The following is a 27,592-nucleotide window of genomic DNA, read 5'->3' as shown; positions in this document are numbered from 1 at the left end:
ACATGTCCAAAATGGCGGTCGCGTTCATGAAGGTCACGTGACTGAAAAGGTCTATAGGTCAACTGGCTACTCTAAATTGCCCATAGGTGTGAATGTAAGAGTGAATGGCTCTCTGTGTCTCTTTGTTAGCCCTGAAATAGTACCCGGCCTCTCGCCCACTGTCAGCTGGGATTGTCTCCAGCTAACCTGTGACCTGCAATGGCCAAGCAGTATAGATAATGGTTGAATAATGATTTTTTTCCCCCCTCAGATTACCAATTCTTACTGTGTCTAATATCTTGCTACTCTAATGTTATACCCAATTCTCACATCTCTCTCTCTCTCTCTCTCTCTCTCTCAACACTCATATTCAGATAAGTCCCTATGAAGGAATGACATCATGTTACAGTACATTTACTTTTATGGAAAATGGCAGACGCCTTTATCCAGAGCGACTTACTTACAAGGAAGTGTTTTGAAGTCTCTATTAATAAATATATCCTGATACTGGTTCACTAGGTCACTGATTACCATCAGTGTAAAAAAAAACCCAACCCTCTGTTGGGGTGGTTAAAGGAGGACTGAAGGCAAATTTTTTATTATCAAAATTCTATTTATCTCATTTTATTAAATATAGGAATGCATTTTTGATCGCTATTTTGTCACTGCTATAGCAAGTTATGAGTGTTTGAAATATGCTGTGTAATATATCAGTCCAGGGCGGCACGGTGGTGTAGTGGTTAGCGCTGTCACCTCACAGCAAGAAAGTCCGGGTTCGAGCCCCGTGGCCGGCGAGGGCCTTTCTGTGTGGAGTTTGCATGTTCTCCCCGTGTCTGTGTGGGTTTCCTCCGGGTGCTCTGGTTTCCCCCACAGTCCAAAGACATGCAGGTTAGGTTAACCGGTGACTCTAAGGCTACGTTTACATTAGACCGTATCTGTGTCGTTTTCTTCGCAGATGCACTGTCCGTTTACATTAAACCGCCTGGAAACGCCGGGAAACGGGAATCCGCCAGCGTCCACGTATTCAATCCAGATCGTGTCAGCTCCGGTGCTGTGTAAACATTCAGAATACGCGGATATGCTGTGCTGAGCTCTAGCTGGCGTCTCATTGGACAACGTCACTGTGACATCCACCTTCCTGATTCGCTGGCGTTGGTCATGTGACGCGACTGCTGAAAAACGGCGCGGACTTCCGCCTTGTATCACCTTTCATTAAAGAGTATAAAAGTATGAAAATACTGCAAATACTGATGCAAATACTGCCCATTGTGTAGTTATGATTGTCTTTAGGCTTGCCATCCTTCCACTTGCAAGTGGTAAGTGATATGCGCTGGGATCACACACACAGCAGCTCAGTCCCGAATCACAGCTTGTTCACTTCACTCGCGCGCTCTGTGAGCTGCGCAAGGCCGGAGTGCGCACCCTCCAGAGGGCACTCGCTGTTCAGGGCGGAGTGATTTGGAGCGCAGGATGCCTGCGGAGCCGAGCGTATCCGTGTATTGGTATTGCTGTGTGCACGCAAATCGTGTATTGGTGTTGCTGTGTGCACACCAATCGTTTTAAAAACGTTAATCTGATGATCCGCTGATACGGTCTAATGTAAACATGGGCTAAATTGACCGTAGGTGTGAATGTGAGTGTGAATGGTTGTCTGTGTCTATGTGTCAGCCCTGTGATGACCTGGCGACTTGTCCAGGGTGTACCCCGCCTTTCGCCCGTAGTCAGCTGGGATAGGCTCCAGCTTGCCCGCGACCCTGTAGAACAGGATAAAGCGGCTAGAGATAATGAGATGAGATATATCGGTCCATATGTCAAAGCAATAGCCGTAAACGAGATTCGTTGAGACCTGTGCGAAAATCAAAGTGACCAACATCTGCCAACGTTGTCAAAAGACGCGCGCGCGCCCTCTTTCGAATGCTGATGTAATCAAGCCGGAAGTTTTGTTTGTTTTGATAGCAATCAGGAAAGTTTGAAAAAAGTAGGCAGTAATCGACATTTAAACTCGTTTTTGTGCAATATTTCGTTTGGAAAAGAGTTTTCAAAATGGTGGCACTGACACCTGGTTGACACTTCACGTTTCGAAGTCTCGCACAAGTCTCGTGAAGATCGCGCGGATAAGCGACGCCTACCGTGGACCAAACGAACTAAATTCAACATGGCTAAAAACCGAATAGGCCGATAAGTAGAATATTTAATTGCAATTAGCTGCCAATACGAGTCTTGATATAAGGTTACTAAAACCGAAAATGTAATTGAATAACACGTTAATTAAGAAATAAAGCAAGTTTAAAAATGACTTCAGTTCTCCTTTAAGGTATTCACACTTGGTGTGATGTCAATTTTAGGTTGGAACTCAGGAATCCAGGCAAAAGTGTACCGCTTAATCACTGAGCTCTCTGCTGACTGAAACTGGGAAATACAAGCATCCTCAGAGTTCCTGCCTCTCTCAGGCTTCTAGAGGTTTCTCATAAGCAGGGCAGCAAGCACGCACAGTCCAGCTCCAGCCTGCTGCATCACGCCCTGGATCTAGGACAATATACACTGATGCAAAGCACGTATCGCAATCAGTTACAAGAAAACTAGGCTCCTCTTTCCTGTGACCACAAATATGTCCAGAAAAGGAAGATTACTATCCCCTGCTGTAGACCAAATGATAAAAATGTCCATGAGATCATGTATGAATGTGTTATATATAGGTGTGACAGCTAACACAATAGAAGCATGACTGATTTTAGACCTTATAACACTGACACTTAGGAATTTAAGACTTACTGGATTTAAAGGAAAATTCTAATATAATAATTAGCCTCAAGCTTCTCATCCATGACTGTGCACTTTTGGAGTAAGCACTGCTAGATTCTACAGCATCATTACAAGGAAGCTGGTAAGCTAATACAAAGCAATCAAAGGACCTGCACAGGGCAACTCTTAAATAAAAATTTCATATCTCAAAATCGATAAGGTAATATGAATCCTGAGTCGAGAATTTAAGTCAATCAGTCAGTCAGGCGCTCAGTAGCTGTATAAAAAAAAAAAAAAAAAAAAAAAAAAAAAAAAAAACACGGATGTGGCTGATTCATAGCTAAAAAAAAAAGACTTCTAAAGATTACTCTTGTTGATTAACAATAACAAACTTTTTAATTACGCTCTATGGAAGGTAATAGTTTCTCTCTTTAGTTCGTTGATCATAGCTTTATATATACACACAGTTCAATTCTCTGAACGATAGCTTATATTTCCCCGAGCGCTCAGCAAAGTCAGCTCTCTCTGTAGTCAGCACTAGATCCATTAAACACCAAAAGTTATAAATATCATGAAACTGAACACCAGGGATGGACAATTCACTAGCCCTGACATCTGGGAGAAGCAGATTATGTGTCCATGCCATAAGCTTTTTTTTTTTAAATTCGTAATTAGGCGGCATGGTGGTGTAGTGGTTAGCGTTGTCGCCTCACAGCAAGAAGGTCCGGGTTCGAGCCCCGTGGCCGGCGAGGGCCTTTCTGTGCGGAGTTTGCATGTTCTCCCCGTGTCCGCATGGGTTTCCTCCGGGTGCTCCGGTTTCCCCCACAGTCCAAAGACATGCAGGTTAGGTTAACTGGTGACTCTAAATTGACCGTAGGTGTGAATGAGAGTGTGAATGGTTGTCTGTGTCTATGTGTCAGCCCTGTGATGAGCTGGCGACTTGTCCAGGGTGTACCCCGCCTTTCGCCCGTAGTCAGCTGGGACAGGCTCCAGCTTGCCTGCGACCCTGTAGAACAGGATAAAGCGGCTAGAGATGAGATGAGACTGTAAAATAAAACAACTGCCATGCAGAGCAAACATGAAGATCCTATACAGACTCGAACAATGATGAGAGAACACCACAGGTTACAGACGTCATGGGTCACAGCCAAAATGTTGCCAGAAGACTTGTGACTATTTTGTTCATGGTGCGAACATTTTATGCGATATCAAAGACATTATTAGGAAAGCACGAGGACTATGGCGACATCTGAACATGACTTTACAAACGACGAGCGTCACGTAATCATAAAGTGTGATCGAGCTGCAGGACATAGCTGATGTTGATTAGAAAATGGATTTTATAATTGAGTCATCTTTTTTTCAGCTGCAACTACATTTCAGTTTGACTGCAATGACTAACTATTTGTTTATCTGCTCAATTTGATCCACTGATGTATTTATACTGCATGTAAACACAGGACACAGTCTGTCTCAAAGGTCTCCACCATTGGGATGCTAATATTTTGCATAACTTGGCAACAGAAGCTTGCAGAAAATTGGCTTGGCTCTTAGAACCAAATCGGTATCAGGTATTTGCCAGTACTCAGTACTCTAACATCTAAAAAAGGAAAAAGTAGGATTAGTAGCCTACTTCTCTAGCTATAATAAAGTAATTACTATATTATTACTGCATATAAACTATAAGTACATCTGAGTTCATCTCGTGAAAAATCCATCCGTTATCTCTAGCCGCTTATCCTGTCCTACAGGGTCGCAGGCAAGCTGGAGCCTATCCCAGCTGACTATGGGCGAGAGGCGGGGTACACCTTGGACAAGTCGCCAGGTTATCGCAGGGCTAACACATAGACATTCACACCTACGGTCAATTTAGAGCCACCAATTAGCCTAACCTGCATGCCTTTGGATTGTGGGGGAAACCAGAGCACCCGGAGGAAACCCACGCGGACAGCATGCAAACTCCACACAGAAAGGCCCTCGCCGGCTGCTGGGATCGAACCCAGGACCTTCTTGCTGTGAGGCGACAGCGCTAACCACTACACCACCGTGCCGCCCCTCGTGAAAAATGTCTCATGAAAATAATTAATGCAAACCTTTTTTTATTCATTATTTCAATTTTCCCAATTGAGCCCTAAGCCTTCAAAGCAGTCTCTTAGCAATGACATAACATGCTCAATCACGACAGTAATGCCATTAACATAAAAAGCCCAATATTTAATAACCCAGTCGTGTTTATGATTGTCTATTTCTCAGCTTTAAGAATAAAAAGGATTAACTCTCGCCATCCCGCTTCTCTTGTACACAGTGGATAAGAAACCTGAAAGATAAAATTCTCATCACATTAGCACTAAATGTCACCATTTAGCACCCTCTCAGCTGTCGTACAGCCTCAGGCACTGACAGAGATATTACACCATTCTCAGCCAGTAACAGCATATTATCCTAGTCTAAAATTAAACTGCTATAATCAATTGTCTGTCTCCTTTTGCCTGAATGTGTGCTTTCCACTTTTGCAGCTGTAGTGAGGCTGTGTAAACATGGGAGGGCAGCACGGCTCATCGATGACGCTGTAGAAATGAAGGACGGATCACACGGAACCTGAGTCATACAGAGATGTGCTCAGTGTGCCACATACTGTTTATATACAAATATATGACAAATACAAAGTGTACATACCAACCTGTTAATATTACGATATACGCTATAATGCTTATCACCTTTTAATAGAATGATTATAACCTTTACAGCGAAAACCTGAGGTATTGTTGTTTAAATGGATGAGCACGGTTTCTCGGAAAAGGCCTACAGAGAAAACACTACAGGTTCTGGGACGATCAGCTCAAAGGAGATTTCATTTGAGCTTCGACACAAATTCCAGCGCTAGTAAATATAAAGCAGAGACATGATGGATGCTTTTTGGATGCTTGTTCATGCACTGCAGTGTCTCCAGATCCTGCTCAGCGTGGCACACACCCCACTACTGCACGAGGACAAACAGAGGTGACTGATTTGTGTTCAAGAACAGAGAGCTGGATCATTTCAGGTCTTCAGTGGTGTTCGCAATCCAAAGTAAAGTATTTCTACTATTTTAGAGCTTTAATTCTCAGCTTCTCCATCGTTCAGCATCCCAATATTACTTATATTTTTTAATATATATTTGAGCCAAAGTACTCCAGAGAATCATCAAACCTTCAGGCAAAAGATTTATGTATTATTTTTAACAGGAAGTCATCAAAAATGCACAGACGTCGAGATTCTTCAAGCATTCAGAAATGCTGGTTCACTGTCATGACATAACAAAAATACATTCTCAAAGGTTGCATAAACACTTATATAATGTAATGCTCGTACATAGTATAGCAAGTAATAGTTTAATGCTTTAGCTAACTAAGCATTGCTTTCCTGTATGCACAGGCAAGGTGTTGAGATGCTCTTACACAAGTAGCACAGGCTGAATGCTTTCGAGATATTTGGCCCCATGTGTCTATATATGTCTTGGTAAAAGTATAAAAGTGGTCCAGAAGTCATGTGTTATGTAAAGCACGGTGTCCTCTCTCTAGTTTTGTCTTCCCTTGCCCGTCCTACGCCTCACTGTCCTATAAACAGATGATCCAGTATCCACGATTTGCCCTTCTACTGCTACAGTACTCTGGGAGCAGAGAGGAAACGATCCAGAAAGTGACTGCACAGTATTTTCTCCGACAGAAAGCAGCACATGAAATGAGTCTGCATTCAGAGATATAATCGATATTTAAGTCTATATCTGTTGATATGAATAGTATTTTAGATTTGTTACATAAATATGAACATGCCTCAAGTTTAATTAGTGGGGGAAAAAACAAAACAAGTGTTTCCACTAATCTGGATCATCTGCCTGCAATAGACTGGTATTCCATGTGGGATGAATTCTTCCACCTTGTGTCCAGTGTTATGAGATCGTGTCTGCATCCAGTGCAAACCTGACATGCTCAAATTTATTCATCCATCCATTATCTGTAGCCGCTTATCCTGTGCAGGGTCGCGGGCAAGCTGGAGCCTATCCCAGCTGACTATGACAAGAGGTGGGGTACATCCTGGATAAGTCGCCAGGTCATCGCAGGGCTGACACGTAGAGACAGACAACCATTCACACTCACATTCACACCTACGGTCAATTTAGAGCCACCAATTAGCCTAACCTGCATGTCTTTGGACTGTGGGGGAAACCGGAGCACCCGGAGGAAACCCACACAGACACGGGGAGAACATGCAAACTCCGCACAGAAAGGCCCCCATTAGCCACTGGGCTCAAACCCAGAACCTTCTTGCTGTGAGATGACAGTGCTAACCACTACACCACCGTGCCAGCCCTGCTCAAATTTATAAATCTGTAAATTCATGATGGTTTAATGAATTACTGATTACATTTAACCAAATGACCTTTTTGTCATTCTGACTTTTGTCTTATGTCAGAAATATATTCTTGATTCTAATTCCACACAGACATATAGATTTGCTTGTGTGTTTTTTTTTTTTTAAATACTGAAATACGGGTGGCACGGTGGTGTAGTGGTTAGCGCTGTCACCTCACAGCAAGAAGGTCCTGGGTTCGAGCCCCGGGGCCGGAGAGGGCCTTTCTGTGCGGAGTTTGCATGTTCTCCCCGTGTCCGCGTGGGTTTCCTCCGGGTGCTCCGGTTTCCCCCACAGTCCAAAGACATGCAGGTTAGGTTAACTGGTGACTCTAAATTGACCGTAGGTGTGAATGTGAGTGTGACTGGTTGTCTGTGTCTATGTGTCAGCCCTGTGATGACCTGGCGACTTGTCCAGGGTGTACCCCGCCTTTCGCCCGTAGTCAGCTGGGATAGGCTCCAGCTTGCCTGCGACCCTGTAGAACAGGATAAAGCGGCTAGAGATAATGAGATGAGATGAGATACTGAAATACGTAAGTGAACCCTGCTAGAAAATACCAAGGCATTAGCATGGCCAGTAAATGCTGTAGTACCAAATACTTCATCCAAATATAACTGGATTATTATTCTCTCAAAAACAAACAAACAAAAACAGGTATACTCTAGTAAACAAGGCATTGGCGAGGGGTCTTCTCCTTCTTTCCGTTCTAGACAGCCAGGGTGGTTTCCTTCAGAACTACTAGAGTTTTCCTGTTTGCTCATTTCCTTGACAAGTATTAATAGCAAGGTGGCCATATTGTGACCGTGGCCATGACCTCACACATTCAGTCGCTCTTTCCCATTCTTATCTTAATTTGCTAGAAATGGATTCAAGACCCTGAGTATAAATACTCTCATGCATTAACTTTTGTTAATGATGCAGATTTTAATAACATCAGACAGTGAGAGAGACAGAATGTAATAATGTGCGTCATAAATGACAGCATTTGTAATATTTGACATTATTAATTTTGCCACGATTGACTGTCTTGCTGAACATGGCAGAGCATGGCATACGGTTTAATTCGGCATGCAGAAGCATGGATGCTGCAGACTCAGAGTAACTGATATTAAAATCTTAGAAAGTCCATAAACTTACAGCTTGAATTGTTGAAACTTTGTCAACCTTCCTGACCATTCTGTATAGGGCAGGATTGTGAGTTTGTTCTGCCAAGCCCTGATGGATTTACTGATGGACATGATCAATGTCCATCTTGTTTGGACTTGAGATATGCAAGAGGTGCGTCCAGAACCCTGCCCTCTCTGCAGCATAATGCCATTACTGATGCACAAAGTGCACCTCAAAGGCGATGAAAATTCTGCAGTCTATTCATCACCTTCCTCTGGTGGTCTGCAGACATCTCATCTCATTATCTCTAGCCGCTTTAACCTGTTCTACAGGGTCGCAGGCAAGCTGGAGCCTATCCCAGCTGACTACGGGCGAAAGGCGGGGTACACCCTGGACAAGTCGCCAGGTCGGTCTGCAGACATAAAGAGTAAAACAAACAGCAGATATGGCTGCAGAGCTCACTAGGAAGAAAAAAAAGAAGCTACTTCACTGTTGCAGTGACAGGAACAGAGAGAGAAGACTTCGTTGAGGTGTCCCATGGAAGAGAAGAGATTGCCTTTACTGCACTGAAATGCTGATTACAGGGGCTGGCAGTGGGCATGGGACAAATGCAAGAGCTGCTAGGTGACAGTCAGATCCTGATGTGCTATCAGTGACTCCAACTTTCTCTGAACTTGAGGCCCACTTTGGCAGAGCATGCTGATAGTTCGACACTGAACCCAATTGAAGATCAGTATATAAAACAGGAGCACAGCACAGCAGTGGCACTGAATTAGCTACAGGATGGCATTAAATCAAATTTCGTATTGTTTATAAAGTACTACTATTGACCTTTAAAGTGCTCAATGGTCTCGCGCCACAGTACCTGAGCGAACTTCTGGTCCTTTATGACCCTCCACGTCTACTTAGATCAAAAGGTGCAGGCTATCTGCTGGTACCTCGTATAGTGAAGGCTACATCAGGGGGCGGAGCCTTTTCTTACAAAGCCCCACAGTTATGGAACAGCCTTCCAAGTAGTGTTCGGGACTCAGACACAGTCTCAGGCTGAAAACATATCTGTTTAGTCAAGCCTTTTGTTAATTTTATTAGGTAAACGAGTAGATCTGGAGGGTCCTCAGGCATTGAGTGTTTTGGTAAACTGGGATGTATGGATGCTGTCAGTCCCCATTCACTCGCTCACTCAGGTTTGTTGACAGTGTAGTGGCTGCTGCTTTATGTCCCGGGGCTCCCTCATGCCTGTGTTACCTTCTGGCTCTTCCCTTTTAGTTATGCTGTCATAGTCAGTTTTGCCAGAGTCCCTGCTTGCACTCAGTGCAAAATGTATACTGTTCCTACTCATTAGGTGATACCTAACAACCTGTGTTTTAACGTTGTCTGTTATCACCCAAATGAGGATGGGTTCCCTTTTGAGTCTGGTTCCTCTCAAGGTTTCTTCCTCATGTCGTCTGAGGGAGTTTTTCCTTGGCACTGTTACCACAAGCTTGCTCACTGGGGACAGATTAGGGATAAAATTAGCTCATGTTTAAAGTCATTAAAATTCTGTGAAGCTGCTTTGCGACAATGTTTGTTGTTAAAAGCGCTATAGAAATAAACTTGACTTGACATTAAGGCTTCCTTGGCAAAACAGAGTGTATGTGGCCGAGTTATTTTCATCATATTCTGATTTGTCCGATGGGCTCTTGTATGCATTCTTGGGTTTCAGTCACGTGACTTTTCTTAGTGATTTCACTTCTGGTAAAACAGCTGGCGGTCTAACAAACCAAAATGGCTGCCATAGTGCAAACAACTAGCGATAACTTATCAGAGTACGCTCGTAATCTAGAAGCCACTGCTTGCTTTAAATATATTCAGAAGATTGCTATGTGCAATGGAATTGACCCCTACAGTCTGGGAAAGAAGGATTTGTCATACGATCCCTTCAGTCGAGTTCCTCGACATCTCGAACTATCTGGTGTTGCAGACGTCCTTCTACACCGCAAAACAGATGAAAGCGTGGAAGAGTATGGAGGCTTACAACTTTTTTGTATGTGGCTGGGTAAAGGACCTTGGTATCAAGTCGCTGCCGAATGAATCCTGTATTGTTTTTGCCTATGTAAATATATTTTTTTAAAGGATAGATTTTAAAAAACAAAGCTTATGCTCTTACTTTGCACTCTTTATCTTCCTCTGACTGCTGTTTGAGTTTATCATGACCTAATTTCAGTCAGTGCATTTACATGCACATCCAAATCGAGCTACTGTCGGTAATCGAGCTAAGGGTCCTAGCAGAGGTGCCAGAGAAATCCAATCCTACATGCACACAAGGAAATCGAGCTATTGTGTGAGGTACATTGTGCACCCGAGCCACAGGTGGCGCTACACGCCCCATCGTGTTGGTACACTTCCGGTTGTCGTCATGAAGAAGAGCTATTCAAGAGTATAAACAAAGTTATCAGTTCCGTGTTCGTTCGTTCTCCTTGTTCCTCCTGACCTCTTCTGCTGCTCGCTACTACTACTGTTATCATGCCGACCGAGGCTGTTGTGTTTCCCGCTTGTGGTCTCGTCACTTGTCACTTCCGGAAGGGGCAGTGCTGAAGTAAGTAGCTCGACTACGTAGCTCGATAGGGTTTACATGCACTAAGTAGCTCGGCTACAATCGCGTAATCTAGGTCGCGTAGCTCGATTACGAGAAATCCAGTTCGGTTCGATTTCAGCCGAACTAAGGTGTTTCCATGGCATTTAGAACTTCGATTTCAGTCGAGCTACGGTAGAAAATCGATTTTCTCTATGTGCATGTAAACGCACTGAGTGTTGGAGCCCAGTCTATGTCGTTGAAAAGGCCGCTAGGACAGCCTGTTAAAGAATGCGAGACATGCATTGTTTTTAATATGGTGGCCATCGAGTGAGGAGTAAACAAAGAAACAGCTGGGGACTTTAGCGCTTTGTGACTAAAAAAAAGCACCATAAAACGGGGCTTTTCAAAGTGTGGGGCGTGCCTCCCCTGGGGGGCGCCAGAGTTCTTCAGGGGGGGCGCAACATGAGGAAACATAAACCAGAATAAGTTACTATTGCGGACATTTAGCGAACTTCAGCTAGCCTTTGCCAGAGACAAAATGGATCGATTTTTAGTACCTAAAGCTACAGTGAGTGAGGAGACAGAGTCTGGGCCAAGCAAAAAAACAGACCCTCCAGGATTTTGCGATTTGCAACTTCAACGCAAATTCAACCAATCCCTGCGAATTCAGGGCGGTGTTGCAATTATATCCAATCACCGCAACCTTCCCGCAAATTTGACCAATCGTTGGCGTCGTCTTGAGGTGACGTCGACAAACTACCTTCCGCCTTACTTCTGTGTATACGTTCAAGAGAAGCAGCATGCGTGCAGTGTTGCCAGATTGGGCGGTTTTAAGTGCATTTTGGCGGGTTTTGAACATATTTTGGACTGGAAAACGTCAGCAGTATCTGGCAACACTGCATGTGCGAGACAATGTTTATATAGGCTTAAATTCTGTTAGTGAAAGTGTGTTGTGTTTACAGTGAAGGACTGTGTGCACTTTACATTATTTTTTTACTTAATACAAGAAATTAATGGATGCCAACATTTTTGCCAAAATGGTATTTTATTTTCCATTGTTTAGGCAGCTTCAGCATCATACTGTGAGATTCTGTTCAGATTGTTTTTTTCTTCTATGAAGCCTGAGCCATTTATTTTATTAGTTTATAATTACTGTTTAATTTAGTCTTCAGGAGAGACTGCCTGCACACAGCACTAGTATTAATAGTGTTTTTTTCTTACATGAAAGCTGAGGCATTTATATTATATTTTAAGGTAACTTCATGTTGTGCTGTGAGGTTCTATGCACTTTAACTTTTGAACCAACAGGAGCATTTGGATAAGTAAAGCCTATTTTTCTGCATTTTTGTAGTCCTGGTAATCTTCTATATTGGTAAAGTTGTTTATAGGACCATTTCTCAGTGTCTTTGTTTTTTTTAATCAATAGTTTTTCGGTAATAACTTAATATTTAACATATCACTCAATTTTAATCACAAAAAGAGAAAATCACAATTTCTCGCAACTTTCACTTCCTCCCGCAATGTAATTGCAACAAAAACCTAAAAAACACCGCAACTTTCATCGCAATTTTTTGGAAAACCCCCCCGCAATATCAGACATTTTAGCCCGCAACAATCACAAAAAAGGCCCGCGGAATCCTGGGGGGACTGAAAAAAGAAGGAAGTATGACCATGATTATTTAAAGTTTGGATTTTCATGGACTGGATCTGAAGATGCTCCACTGCCACAGTGTGTTGTCTGCCAAGAGGTGCTAGCTAACGATGCTATGAGACGTTTTAAAATGTGTAAAACAAGATGTTTTAAAAAGAAAAGCACAGATGTTTAAAATGTGTAAAAAAAAAAAGATGTTTTAAAAAGCACAGATGTTTAAAATGTGTAAAAGAAAAAAAAATGTGTACAACAACCATTTTTTAAAAATACGAATGGAACATTAAAATGCTGATGACATGTTTTTGACATCTTTGTCGATGTTTTATAACATAAAAAGTAATTCCCGATGATCCATATATTAATTCACGAAGGCGCCTATTTTACGTTATGATAAAAAATGCGGCTATTTGGGCAAATTTGACGGGGCTGCAGCACCCAGGAGACGAAGGAGGAGGAGGGGCTATATGACGTCAGCGAAAGAACCTTCCTCCTAACTTACCAGTTTGTTGTTGATGCGACAGGTGTTCAGTTTATCATTATTAGTATTTTTATTAGACATTATTATACATACATACACATTTTTTATATATATATATATATATATATGTCACCTCTATAATCAGCTGGATAGTACAGTGGTAATGCTCACTGACTACGACGCAGGAGATCGGGTTTCGAATCCCGGTCGGGGCAAAACATCATCCAGTAAGAGTTCTTAGGCAAAACCCCTCATGATATATCAGCCTACCTCAGGAATGAGTGAAGACATAACTGATAGAGTCATACCGGCTCAGACGTCGCCCGGGTCAACAAGGTCTGCGTCAGTTGCTAGGGAACCAGGGCAAACTGATGAGAAATGGGCTACTGGAACAAGACATCGATGGATGAGGACAGAAAATACGGATTTGCTGGAATGCTACTATACAAGCAATCCCAGAGAGAGGGGATCGTGACCCAACTGGAAACCTGGAGCCCCCGACGAATACCGAAGCTGAGTTGCCAAGTACCTTCAGAAGATCTACTAGTAGATGTGAATGCTGCTCTGAAGACAATCTCCACAAGAACCATCACTGAGACCAACAAGCTGATACACAGTACAGCAACAGTAATCAGGGAGATGGTTGGACACAAGGTGGGCTCGGGACATAAACAGTATCCACCATGGAAGAGACGATTAGAGGCCAAGATAAAGGCAGCAAGGAGAGAAGTTAGCCAGCTAGCTGAACTACAGAAAGGGAACATGGTGAATAAAGGGGCACCCAGGAAGTACAACTCACTCTCCATACCAGAGGCACTCGAAACTGCCAAACAGCGACTAACAGCTCTGGCCACCCGGTTGAAGAGATACACCAAGGAAGGAGAGGCCAGGAGAACAACAACCGGTCAGACCCACCAAGAGCTGAGGTGGAAAAATACTGGAAAGACATATGGGAAAGAAAGGCATCACACAACACCGATGCCCAATGGTTAGTGGACCTAAGAGCTGACCACAGCAACCTCCCAGAACAAGAACCAGTAACCATCTCAATGGCAGACGTCCAAGAAAGAGTGTGAAAGATGAAGAGCTGGACAGCACCAGGCCCCGATATGATCCATACGTACTGGCTGAAGAAGCTAACTGCACTCCATGAACGCCTAGCAGCACAGATGAACCAGCTGCTGAGGGATGGAACCCACCCAGAATGGCTAACCCAAGGCAGGACAGTCCTAATCATGAAGGACCCCCAGAAGCGACCCATCCCATCCAACTACCGGCCAATTACCTGTCTCTGCACAACATGGAAGGCCCTGTCAGGCATCATTGCGGCAAAAATGAGTAAGCATGTGGCTCAATACATGAGCGAGGCACAGAAAGGAATTGGCAGTAACACCAGAGGAGCCAAGCACCAGCTACTGGTCGATAAAACAGTCGCCCGAGACTGTAAGAAGAGACAGACCAACCTGTGCACTGCCTGGATTGACTACAAGAAAGCCTACGACTCAATGCCACACACATGGATACTGGAATGTCTGGAACTGTATAAGATCAACAGGAACCTAAGGACCTTCATCCAGAACTCAATGGAAATGTGGAAGACAACCCTAGAGGCCAACTCAAAACCCATTGCCCAAGTCAACATCAAGTGCGGCATATACCAAGGAGATGCGCTATCACCACTGCTGTTCTGCATAGGCCTGAACCCCCTCAGTCAGATCATCACGAAGAGCGGCTACGGATACCGATTCCGTAGTGGGGCAACAATCAGCCACCTGCTCTACATGGATGACATCAAGCTGTATGCCAGGAACGAGCGAGAAATAGGCTCGCTGATCCACACCACCCGGATCTACAGCGATGACATAGGGATGTCATTCGGATTGGACAAGTGTGGCCGGATGGTCTCAAAGAGAGGCAAGATGATCTGGACTGAGGGGATTGACCTACCAGAGGGCAACATAGGTGATATCCAAGACAGCTACAAGTACCTTGGCATCCCACAGGCTAATGGAAACCATGAAGAGGCCACAAGGAAGTCAACCACAGCCAAATACCTCCAGAGAGTAAGGCAGGTCCTGAAAAGTCAGCTGAATGGTAAGAACAAGGTCCAAGCCATCAACATGTACGCACTACCAGTCATCAGATACCCCGCTGGTATCATAAACTGGCCAAAGGAGGAGACAGAAGCCACAGATATCAAGACTAGAAAGCTCCTCACCATGCATGGAGGGTTCCACCCCAAGTCCAGCACCCTGAGACTATACACTAAGCGGAAAGAGGGAGGCCGAGGGCTAGTGAGCGTCAAGACCACGGTCCAGGATGAAACATCGAAAATCTGAGAATACATCAGAAAAATGGCCCCAAAGGATGAACTGTTAAGTGAATGTCTCAGGCAGCAGAACCCTGATGAGAGTGCAGAGGAGGAGGAGGAACAGACAACCTGGAGAGACAAACCCCTACATGGCATGTACCACCGTCAGATAGAGGAAGTGGCTGATATCAAGAAATCCTACCAGTGGCTGGATAATGCAGGACTGACAGACAGCACAGAGGCACTAATCATGGCAGCACAAGAACAGGCCATAAGCACAAGAGCCATAGAGGCCAGGATCTACCAGAGTAGATCAGACCCAAGATGCAGACTGTGCAAAGAAGCCCCTGAAACAGTCCAGCATATAGTAGCAGGGTGTAAGATGCTAGCTGGATCAGCGTACATGGAGAGGCACAACCAAGTGGCTGGGATAGTATACAGGAACATCTGCAACCAGTATGGAATAGAAGTACCCAAGTCCCAATGGGCCATACCACAGAAGGTGGCTGAGAACAACAGGGCCAAGGTTCTGTGGGACTTCAGCTTCCAGACTGACAAACAGATCCTGGCTAACCAACCGGACATAGTGGTGGTGGACAAAGAGCAGAAGAGCGTGGTGGTGATAGATGTGGCGATCCCAGCTGACGCCAACATCAAGAAGAAGGAACATGAGAAACTTGAGAAGTATCAAGGGTTGAAAGAGCAGCTGGAACGGATGTGGAAGGTCAAGGGTTGCGTGGTCCCCGTGGTAGTGGGGGCACTTGGGGCAGTAACCCCCAAACTGGGAGAGTGGCTCCAGCAAATCCCAGGAACAACATCTGAAGCCTCAGTCCAGAAGAGTGCAGTACTAGGAACATCGAAGATACTGCGCAGAACCCTCAAACTCCCAGGCCTCTGGTAGAGGACCCGAGCTTGAGGATGACATGGATACCACCCCCCCGCCGGGGGTGAGAAGGAGATTTTATATATATTAGTTATTATGCCTTCGCGTTCTGTTGCCGGCTTTTGCTCCAGAACCCACAAGGATGGGGTAAGTTTATTCAAGTTTCCCAGAGATCCCGAGCTGCATGCGAAATGGGTGAAGCAAGTCAGGCGCACTCGTGACAAGTGAGAGCCCTCACCAACATCCGTCCTGTGCTCTGAACACTTCGATTTGGATTGTTTTGACACCCTTCCCAGCTTAAAAGAATCTCTTGGGTGTTCAGTTCAGCACAAACGTGTGTTACTACCATCAGCAGTGCCTACACAGTGTTGCCAGATTGGGAGGTTTCCTGCCCAGTTGGGCGATTTCAAGTGCATTTTGGTGGGTTTTGAACATATTTTGGGCTGGAAAACGTCTGTTGCCAGATACTGCTGAAGTTTTCCAGCCCAAAACATGTTCAAAACCCACCAAAATGCACTTGAAACCACCCAACTGGGCGGGAAACCTCCCAATCTGGCAACACTGTCAGTATTCCAGAGGGGGTCTACTAGTAGCTACGCCGGATCCAAAGACAGTCCTCCTGTCAGAACATGTGTTGTGAAACGACATAAGATAAAGGTACGTAGAGCTATAGATTCTACATGATAATCATAAATGTAATCATAAAGTCGGCGTAATATCAGTCATGTATTTGCTTGTGAAAGCTTGCGGCTTTCATGTAACTGCTGCCTAGCAACGAGAGGCAAAGGGTAAAGAGGGTAGGCTATCATAGATTCTATTCGGAAGAGATCAACACAATTCTAGACTCCCAGAAGTGGAAGAGCTAGCACTAGAGAGTTCACCGGCGTTTTCATGCGCCATTTCCATTGAGTAGAACCAGAGTAGAACAGCCAGTGAACCGCAGCGTGTTCTTCCGCTGACGTCACAACATGGCCGCGAGCCACAGACCCAGTTTTCTTGCGCTGTGCAATTAAAAGTTGGATATTCGCGTAACAACAGCTTCTTTTCACGTAATTATAACAGAAATCTAACATGTTTGCCATGTTGTATAGTTTATTTAAGAAATTGCATAGAGTCATGTTCGTGTCATCAGCCCTTTAAGTATAGCGCTGTTTATTTGCTCTCTGAGGGGGGGGCTGACTCTCCCACACTTTGAAAACCCCTGCCATAAAATAATGACACATAGCAAGAAAAGTACTTGGAAAATGCTAACAATATAGCTGAGAGGGAGATACAAACCTTTCACGAAGTGATCACTACAAACTCGAGCATGCTTCGACTCGGTTCCCTTCGATTTCAGTGAGAGGTTCAAAAGCCACCTTTCTTGACGTCTTTTTGTGAAATCCTGTGTTCATTCACCCTTTTTTATTAGTTCATGGGGAACCCTGAAGAAACTTGTATCAGTTTCATGGTTTGATTGATTCGAACAACCTAAAACAACGTAAGTGTAAGGCATTTTTCATGCGAGCAATGCACCTTCTTCATACAAATGCTTTGTCAACTGAGCTTTGGTAGACCACCAGCTAAAGTTTTGAATAACTACTGAGGCAGCTGTGACGTCGCGTGAAACCCAAGAATTTAATAGCGCACTGAAGATGTTAATAAAAGAGCAGGCATATTGGTTGCAATGACAAGCTTGCAATAAGTGGTTCCAGTAGTAAGACTGGCTGCCTGACTTTTTTTTTTTGAGATATTTTCTGATTCAAAATAAAACCAGCAGAAATTGCCTGATTTTAATCCTGAGAGACTTAACTGTCTTGTCTCATACACACCTAAGACTACGTTCAGACTGCACCCTGAAACGACCCATATCCGATTTTTTTGCCCATATGCGACCTGTATCCGATTTGTTATTGACAATCTGAACGACACAGATCCGATGTTTTTCACATGCGACCCAGGCCGCTTGGATATGTGGTCCTAATTCCGATGCATATCCGTTATTTTCACATGCGACTGCAGTCTGACCGGACAGGTCGCATTCATGCGACCTACACGTCATCAACAAGAGACAAACGTCACTATTCTGCGTTGGCTAATCCCGCCTCTTTGGTGGAAAACAACAACATTTGGACAGTTTTCAGAATTTAAATAGACTTTTATAGAATTGATCAAGCTAATGGTGGATTTGGTAGGGACCTGGATTTTGATCTGTTAGCCTGATTAAATAAAACAGTTTCTATAACTGATTTATAACTTAAACCATCCTGTATTACAAGATTATAAGATTGTTCTGGAAATTTCCAGTAATTTGACACCTTCGGTCTCATTAGTCTGCTGCCCACATTAATCAGATTATTGTGCGAGTTCCGCCGCCGCCACAAAAACCACATCGCCAGGTCTCGCCTCATCTCCATGCTTTACTTGCAAACTTGAAGAGTGCGCTTTTTTTTTTGTTTACGTATTACGTAGATGTGCTTATTACGTGTCAATTTGCGCATGCGGGACACTTTTGGGTCGTTTTCCATTCATATTGGAGATCGCATACAAGTCTCATATAATTGGTAATGTGAACGGCCTAACAAAAAAATCGGATTTCACAACAAATCGGATATGGGTCGTTTCAGGTTGTAGTCTGAACGTAGTGTAAATGCCTGATCTCATACACGGAAACTCTAGGAATGTAAGTCAATTTCATAGACGATGCAAAACCCAAAAGACAGAGTTATCTCAATCATAGAGGTAGTCAGAAAATTATGAGTAACCATACCTGATAGAAATATATGTTTGGCATGCTGAAAAATGGTACAGTAGGGCTGTGCGATGTCCCCTTAATTGGCATCGACGATGTTTACAGTGCAAACATCGTGATGGACGATCATATCGTGGGCGGGGGGGGATTTTAATACCACATTATTAAATATATTATTATTATTATTAAAAGTATTAGATACTCATCCGAGGCTTTGGCACGTAAAGAAAAAAAAGCGCTAGGTGATGTGGAATATTTGGCCTTGATAACGGATATGTGGTCCAGCTGCAACATGATGCCCTATATGTCAGCTACCATACATTATGTGGACCGAGAGTGGGCAATGCAGTCCAAATGCCTGCAGACGAGTTTCATGCCAGAGACACATTCAGCGGACAATTTAGAAGACGCATTGCGCGAGACACTTGCCGAATGGAAAATAGAGGAGAAAAAGATCGCCTGCAACAACGGGGCGAATATTGTCACAGCCATCAGGCAATTGAAATGGCCGTGGTTAAGTTGTTTTGGGCACAATTTGAACCTGGCCATAACCAACTCGCTTGCGCAACAGAGGGCCAGTTTGGAGTTTGCCGAGCAGTCAACACTGCGTTTGCGCACAGCTGGCTTCGGAGAAATGAGCTGCGCAAAGCGCAGGTGGAAATGAACCTCCCCGAGCACTCACTGATCATGGTAAGATATTAATCTGCTCTAACAATGAAAGACTAGTATTCAAACTATGAGAAGAAACTACACTTAAGCTATTACTCATTGTTTATTTACACCATATCAACTGAAGATGCGTTTCGGCCTTTAGTGCGCACTTGAACGCGCTAATTTTTCCAATTTATTAGTGCTTGAATTATTGCGCCAGCTTTTAAAATCATGATTTAATATTGTTTTTTTTTTTTTACTGTCTTTACATTTGTCAGAATCACCTTCATTCTTCCATTTGGTTTGACATTATGGCTTAGAGTGGACCATTTTGTATCTGAAAGTAGGCCTATTTACCAGATTAATGTTATTTGACTTCTGCCGAAGTCTGCGCTTCACTGCCATTTGATAAGGTGCAATATTTCCCGACTGAAGTCGTTAATAGTGGCTATTTGTTTGAACAACATGACAAATTTTACATTAAAAGTATAGTGTAGGCTAAAAAATGAAGTCAAAATTTATTATTAGTAGCATACTGTATTTGTGTAACCACATGTTATGTTCACTAGCACGTCCCTGCACCATAGCCTACATGAACAAGCGGTAATAGGATATTACTTTATAATGATTTATATAATTATGTATTTATAATATGTTATATAATATATTTATATATTAAACAAAACTAACTAACTAAACTAACAAAAAACTAACTTTTTAGGTTAAATAGGCCCAGATGATACCGTATATGCATGATTATGACAGGAGGGGGCGTGGTATCACGATGGTGGCTCTCCATCGTGATGGATGACCACCATCGTCGATGGACGATGGCATCGTCTATCGGCACAGCCCTATGGTACAGGCGGTTCTGATTGCTACTTGTTTTGCATTACATTACGCACATTAATGGCATTTAGCAGATGATCTTATCCAGAGCGATATACAACATGCCCAGGTCAACCTGAGGAGCAGTTGGGGGTTCAGTGCCTTGCTCAAGGGCACTGCAGCCATTCAAACCAGTGACCTTTTGGTCCCAAAGCTACTTCTCTAACCATTAGGCCATGGCTTCCCCATGGTTTTGGTTAGTTGAATCCTTGAGATTTATCTTCGCTCATACATTCTGCTCTCTGCTTAATGAAGGTTATGTTGATCGGCAATGTTTTTCTTCTTTTCATAAGACTATGATCCTGACAGGTGATGTAATGGTACATAATGTCTCTCTTCTTTCATAAAGGAGTGTAGTCTAAACCAGTGATGTAATGCATAAATAACTTGGCTTCATCAATTAAATCATCATCATCATCTAATCCTATAGCTACAACACATTCTTGCATGTGAATCTATACTCATGTTTGTCCTACAATAAACTGAGAAACATCTCTGAGCAGCTGTGTCTGTCAGTTACTGTTCCCGGATCGATCCGTGAGGCAGAATCTCTTAGGTGGCAGAGGTCTACATTCCAAGATCATACTTTGTCAATTCAACCTCCTTCAGTCCAGACAGATAAAAACCTAAGAATACCCAACCCTTATCAACATCCAGGATGTACAACCTCCTGTCCCCTGTGTTACTTATCAGGCTGATACAGTTATACAGAAGATGCACTGTATTGCAGCAATACTATACCTAGGGATAGGGGAGAAATAGAGGTTTCAGGCAATACAGTAACAAATTGATGACTGTAATATTCCCAGTGCCATTGCTGTTAAGAATGACAATGTATGTTGTACCACATTCTAGCTAAACAGACCATGTTTCAGCCTATGGCTGACATTATTGATGGGCCCTGTATTCAAAATACCCCTCAGACCACTGTCCCAGACAAACAGGTCAGTGTGACACAGTATATCATACATCATAAAAAAAATTATAGCTATGGCCCCTAGGAATGCAGTTTTTTCATGATGTGAAAGAATAGGCACAAATATGTTCTATGCCTGGCAGCACGGTGGTGTAGTGGTTAGCACTGTTGCTTCACAGCAAGAAGGTTCTGGGTTCGAGCCCAGTCGCTGACGGGGGCCTTTCTGTGTGGAGTTTGCATGTTCTCCCTGTGCCTGCGTGGGTTTCCTCCGGGTGCTCCGGTTTCCCCTACAGTCCAAAGACATGCAGGTTAGGCTAATTGGTGGCTCTAAACTGACCGTAGGTGTGAATGGTTGTTTGTCTCTATCTGTCAGCCCTGCGATGACCTGGCGACTTGTCTAGGGTGTACCTGGCCTCTCGCCCATAGCCAGCTGGGACAGGCTCCAGCTTGCCTGCGACCCTGAACAGGATAATCGGTTACGGATAATGGATGGATGGATGTTCAATGCCAAAAATCTTGTACCAAAAATGGGACTTTAGACATTTTGCTGAGTTGGCTAGAGACATCTGTTTTTGGGTCCAATTCAAAAACCTATGTGCCAAGAGACAGAAGGGCTCACTGGGAGTGCATAAACTAGTCAAACCTTTTCTTAAAGGTGCTGAATATCTCTGTCCCTCATGCAAAACTTTTTTCATTGGCCATCACTACTTCCATACTACTTGTAAATTGCATGCATTATCGATCCACACACAGTGTCTGTATTGGGGACCAGAGTTCAAACAAAGCCAGCATTCTTTAACCAAGATGTTGATCCTGCAGTATATTAAAAACAAAACAAAAAACTATCTGTGCTTAGAGGTGAAAATGTACCTGGGCCAGCCCTGTAGCCAATGAGAATCCTCTAAGTAGATGTTACTGCCAGCTGGTTGATCACTCACCAACTGGTCAGCCTATTTGGTAAGGAACGTGATTGGGGATGCAATCCAAAGGTAACCACCATGGTGGACCTCCCCTCAGTAGTCGAGCCACAGTTACACACACAACCTTTAAATAACCTTACATTAGCTATTCTGAGGGTAATTATAAGGGTTTGGATATGACACTCCTGTGCAACGTAACTATGGACTACAATTAGTCACCATGTCTGTCTCACGTGGCTAAGGCTAAAGAATGATCTAAAAAAATATTAATAATAAAACGTATAGTGAATTCTAGAATTTATATACTGATATTTGTAATAATTTCATACATGCCTTTTTTGGTTACAATTTGACAATAACATACCAAATGTGTGTACTAAAGCAGGATGAGTTTTACGCTCAAGGGTGTGGAGCATTCAGATGTTCCTTCCTGTTTTTCCTGCCAAATTTACTTCTTTCTACCCATGTATTTATAGCAAGGAGTGGCCATTTTGCCACAGACATTTAAAGCTTATATTTTAAGGCATGACAGACCTCACTGCAGTTGGGAAGTGTTAAAAGGCTACAGTAAAGAAAGTACCTTGGTAAATTATAATACATATATTCTCGCAAATACACCTATAAGCTACCTAACAATTACCCATGTTATTGTTCTGCTATTAATTTTGCATAAGCCACTCATATTCATGTCTTAATTTAAGAATTTTAATTACACAGTGCCTTACCCTTCTCTCTAGTTATTCCCTGGAAGATAGCAGGAGTTGTGGTGTGTCTTTCGGCAATAGAATGTTTCCTCTCTGCTTGCCTTTCCTCAGGAGGCTGCTCCACCTTCAGTTCAGGCAGGACTGCAATGGGGGGTGTAGGTTTGCTGCTGGGTGTCGTCTTCTCGTCCTCATTTGGCAACACCTTTTCAGGAGCATCGGCAAAGATTGGAGTAGCAGGTGGAGGTGCAGGGTTCACAGGGGGACGAGCGAGCACTATAGCTGAGGGGAATGGAAGTTCAGCTTCTGGTGAGCTGACTTTGCTTACCTTGGTGGAGGAGTCCTGGGGAAATCTCTTAGGGCTTTCTTCTTCACAGGACTCCAGAGCCAACTCACTGTCCAACTCAGCCTCCCGCTCCTCACGCAGAATGCTGTACTGCATGGCTGCAGAGATGGGGGCAGAAGCAAGGCCAGGGGCAGGGTTAAAGGCAGGGACAGAGACAGAAACAGGAACTTGGGTAGTTGAAGCGGCTGGTGGAGGGGTGCTGGGGCTCTTGCTGAAGGTCATGTAGGCAGAGCTGGGAGCCTGTGGGCTTGACTCCTCAGACACAAGCTCAATCTCTGAATCACCCGAGTCTCCACTGCTGGCATCTGTGACCTTGGCATACAGGGGAAGAGTGGGAGTGCTCTTAAGCTCCAAGGAAGGACTCTGAGATTTGGGTGCAGTCTGAGAGACCAGTGAGGAAGTTTCTGGAGCCTTCTCCTGGGTTTTTACTTCAGTGGCCTGGGCCATGGGATCGGATGGTGAGTCAGACTCTTCTATAGTGACAGAGAAAGAAAAGAATGGAAAGAGGTGAGTGTTTGCTGCAGGTTCAGCACCTGTTTGGCTGTGGCCATCTGCTGTGTTAAGATGTCCCACTGAGAGAGCATGTGTGGAATCCGTTACTCAGAGGGACAGTGGCTCAGCTCAGACCTGCACACACCACAGACTTTATTTAACACACCACTATTGCTTCACCATAAACTATTCACATATGTTTGGACCAATTTCTGCTGTTAATATTATTGTTCGTGTCAGTCTGGTTTTTGAGATTGTATAGCGGCGTATATTTATGTATGGCAATATCCAATTAGAATCAGCACAAATAAAATTTTAGCTGGTTTGCCCCTCATTTCTGAAACCTTACATACAGTATATGACATGGCATTGTCAACACAAACGAACGAGTGAGCAAGCTACTTGCTAGCCCTGGCTTGCCCAGCAGTCTGGCACAAAGCCTGCAATGAGTCAAAAGCATAGAACATCCTGTGTTGTGAGTTTTTGTTTTTTTTTAATTATGACCAGGTTCTTGCCTGAACTAATAATCACAATCAGTTTTTCTTTGGCTAATCAGACACAAGGTACACCACCACACTTGCTGGAGCAGTTGGGGATTAGGCAACTTGCTCAAGGGCACTTGAACCAATCCTGCTGGTTCAAGGAATCAAACCAGCAACCTTTTGGTCCCAAAGCTGTTTTTCTAACCATTTGGCCACAGCTTCCCCCCATGTGTGCGTTGTGTTGTGCAGTGCAAATTTATGTTATTTTCATGCTCACCTGTGAGTGGTGGAGTGGAAGATCCAGGACTCTCATCCTCTGGCTCGGACAGTGTGACAGTGGGCACTCCCTGCAGCCCCAAGCTCAGGATGCTCTCTTTCTCAGAAACAACAATTGGAGACACACGCTGGATGGCCACAGGAGAGACTGACAGGGGTGGTGTCTCTGTCAAGGTGATCTTGACTGGACTGGCACTGCCCTCAGCACCTGGTGAGCGGTTGGGCTGGTAGTCAGACAGCTCATCATCTGATGGTTCTTCTACATAGGGGAAAGTTTGTGAGTCAAGTGCACCTGCACAGGGGCCCAGTGTCTCCACTTCCACAGGTGAGGGACTCTTCTCCAAGTAATGCCCTCCTTTGAGACTAGACAGAGGTGCAGATTCTGAAGCAGCACTTATCCCCCAATCCTCCAGGGGCTGCTGTTGGCTGTGGGGATCCTCTTTGCTCCTGATGTCCATGTAGTTGTAGGTGGAATCGGGGGTCTTGTCTGAGCCACACAGCTTGTGGGAGCTGTAGCCAAGCTCAGCACTCGGGGTCATCTCGATACCGGAGTCCGAGCTGAACATGGCAGACTGGCAATCCAGGCCTGAGATGAGGTCATCGATTCCAGCTTGCTGCTTCTGCTCCCCTCCACTGACATCACCCGAGAAGTAGGAGGTATCCATCTGGGAGGAGTAACCAGATAGGAGGGATGTGTAAGGGTCACCCACATCAATGATGGACTTCTTCAGGAGATCTGAGTCGGATTTATCTGTGGGAGAAATAAAAACCAGGGATAAGCGAAAAGGGGAAAGTGAGCAAACCTGCAAACTATGGAAAATGTACTCGACATTGACAACATCACTATTTTTACAACATAACAGGCTATATTTTTCTTTGAGTAAAATGTATTTTCTGAGCTGTGTAATTACCCAGAGAGCAAAAATCAGTTGAATCAACATTGAAATAGCGTTTGGAGAAAACATTGAAATAATGTTGAAATGATATTGAAAGTGTCCCCTTGAATTTGGGTTGAATCAACGTTGAATTTTCAACCCTATCAGCATTTAATCAATGGTGATTCAACCATCATCTAAATGGAAATCGACATGTCATGACACTGAATCGATATCTGTTTGCCCATTATCTAAAAGGTACATATGCTAATAGAGTATAATTACTTTTATTATTCATTCAGAGTTACTTCATGGGTGTCTATCAGCCTACACAGACAGATCAAACACTGCGTACAACCACATACATTCATACATACATATTTGTCAATTACTGAATGAAATAACAGAAGAGGGATTGTTTGTTATTGTTGTTTTATTGTGTCAGTAACAACAGAAAAAAAAAAAAAGACTTCAATCCTGAAGTGGAGGCTGTTGGAGAAGCAGAGGCAACATTTATGTCAGTGCTCATGACAGAAAGTTTTGCAGACAGCAAATACTACAAATCACCTCTTACTTTTACAAAACAGCAATTTAGGAATATCAAGTTCACTTACATCTAGTTCCTTTTCTTTCCCCCGACATGCCAAGGGGCGTACCGAAGCCAATTTTTCACCAATTCGCTGCTACCATTTCACTACTACGAAGCACTGGGGTGCACTCTGGGTGAGACCATTTTGTGGGAGGGGGGTTTCCTATATTTCATTGAATTTCATTTATTTAATTTAGAATTTTAATAGAGCACAAGGAACTATGAAGAATAGATTATTATTTATGGTTATGTGCAAATCTTGTGTGTGCAACATGTAAGGAAAAAACGAACAGAAAAACAAACATCTCCGTTTTCTACCATACCAGCCGCTATTTGGAATGGTCCAAATAACGGTCTCTCAGAAGAACTTTCAGAAGAGCTCGAGCTCCGTTGACGACGAGACATGCGACCATAGACTGTCCGTGCTTGCGACTGAAGAAATTTGCTTCAACAACACTGGCCAGTTCTCCTCTTTGTGGTAAGTGTGGTTAAAAATAGTGGTTAAGTGCTTCATAGTAGTGAAATGGTAGCAGCGAATTGGTGAAAAATTGGCTTCGGTACGCCCCTTGGCGTGTCGGGGGAAAGAAAAGGAACTAGATGTAAGTGAACTTGATATTCCTAAATTGCTGTTTTGTAAAAGTAAGAGGTGATTTGTAGTATCTGCTGTCTGCAAAACGTTCTATCATGAGCACTGACATAATGTTGCCTCTGCTTCTCCCACAGCCTCCACTTCAGGATTGAAGTCTTTTTTTTTTTTTTCTGTTGTTACTGACACAATAAAACAACAACAAACAATCCCTCTTCTGTTATTTCATTCAGTAATTGACAAATATGTATGTATGAATGTATGTGGTTGTATGCAGTGTTTGATCTGTCTGTGTAGGCTGATAGACACCCATGAAGTAACTCTGAATGAATAATAAAAGTAATTATACTCTATTAGCATATGTACCTTTTAGATAATGGGCAAACAGATATCGATTCAGTGTCATGACATGTCGATTTCCATTTAGATAATGGTTGAATCACCATTGATTCAGTATATTATTTCAACATGAAATCAACGGAAATTTAAATGTAAGTTTCTATGGTTGAATCACCATTGATTCAATGCTGGCGGCACGGTGGTGTAGTGGTTAGCGCTGTCGCCTCACAGCAAGAAGGTCCTGGGTTCGAGCCCCGGGGCCGGCGAGGGCCTTTCTGTGCGGAGTTTGCATGTTCTCCCCGTGTCCGTGTGGGTTTCCTCCGGGTGCTCCGGTTTCCCCCACAGTCCAAAGACATGCAGGTTAGGTTAACTGGTGACTCTAAATTGACCGTAGGTGTGAATGTGAGTGTGAATGGTTGTCTGTGTCTATGCGTCAGCCCTGTGATGACCTGGCGACTTGTCCAGGGTGTACCCCGCCTTTCGCCCGTACTCAGCTGGGATAGGCTCCAGCTTGCCTGCGACCCTGTAGAAGGATAAAGCGGCTAGAGATAATGAGATGAGATGAGATGATTCAATGCTGATAGGGTTGAAAATTCAACGTTGATTCAACCCAAATTCAAGGGGACACTTTCAATATCATTTCAACATTATTTCAATGTTTTCTGCCAAATGCTATTTCACTGTTGATTCAACTGATTTTTGCTAT

At 43.7% G+C, this 27,592-nt stretch overlaps 1 protein-coding gene across 2 annotated transcripts in view; it reads right to left on the bottom strand.

The window, feature by feature from the left end:
* rtn1b (reticulon 1b) overlaps positions 1–27,592 on the bottom strand; it is a 147,020-nt gene that overhangs the window by 43,573 nt on the left and 75,855 nt on the right. The window contains exons 2-4 of one of the 2 annotated variants that reach the window (XM_060917687.1): positions 24,499–25,248; positions 23,230–23,720; positions 22,926–23,106 (exon numbers count right to left, since the gene is read on the bottom strand). In XM_060917687.1, coding sequence (XP_060773670.1) covers positions 22,926–23,106; positions 23,230–23,720; positions 24,499–25,248 — 1,422 coding nt within the window. Of the gene's footprint in view, positions 1–22,925; positions 23,721–24,498; positions 25,249–27,592 lie in introns of both variants that reach the window. The other variant, XM_060917686.1, reaches the window with a different exon arrangement.

The sequence above is a fragment of the Neoarius graeffei genome, chromosome 3 (genome assembly GCF_027579695.1).
Source record: "Neoarius graeffei isolate fNeoGra1 chromosome 3, fNeoGra1.pri, whole genome shotgun sequence".
Classification (NCBI taxonomy): Eukaryota; Metazoa; Chordata; class Actinopteri; order Siluriformes; family Ariidae; genus Neoarius; species Neoarius graeffei.
Note: the sequence above shows the minus strand (reverse complement) of the source record. Positions and strands in the feature narration are given on the sequence as shown.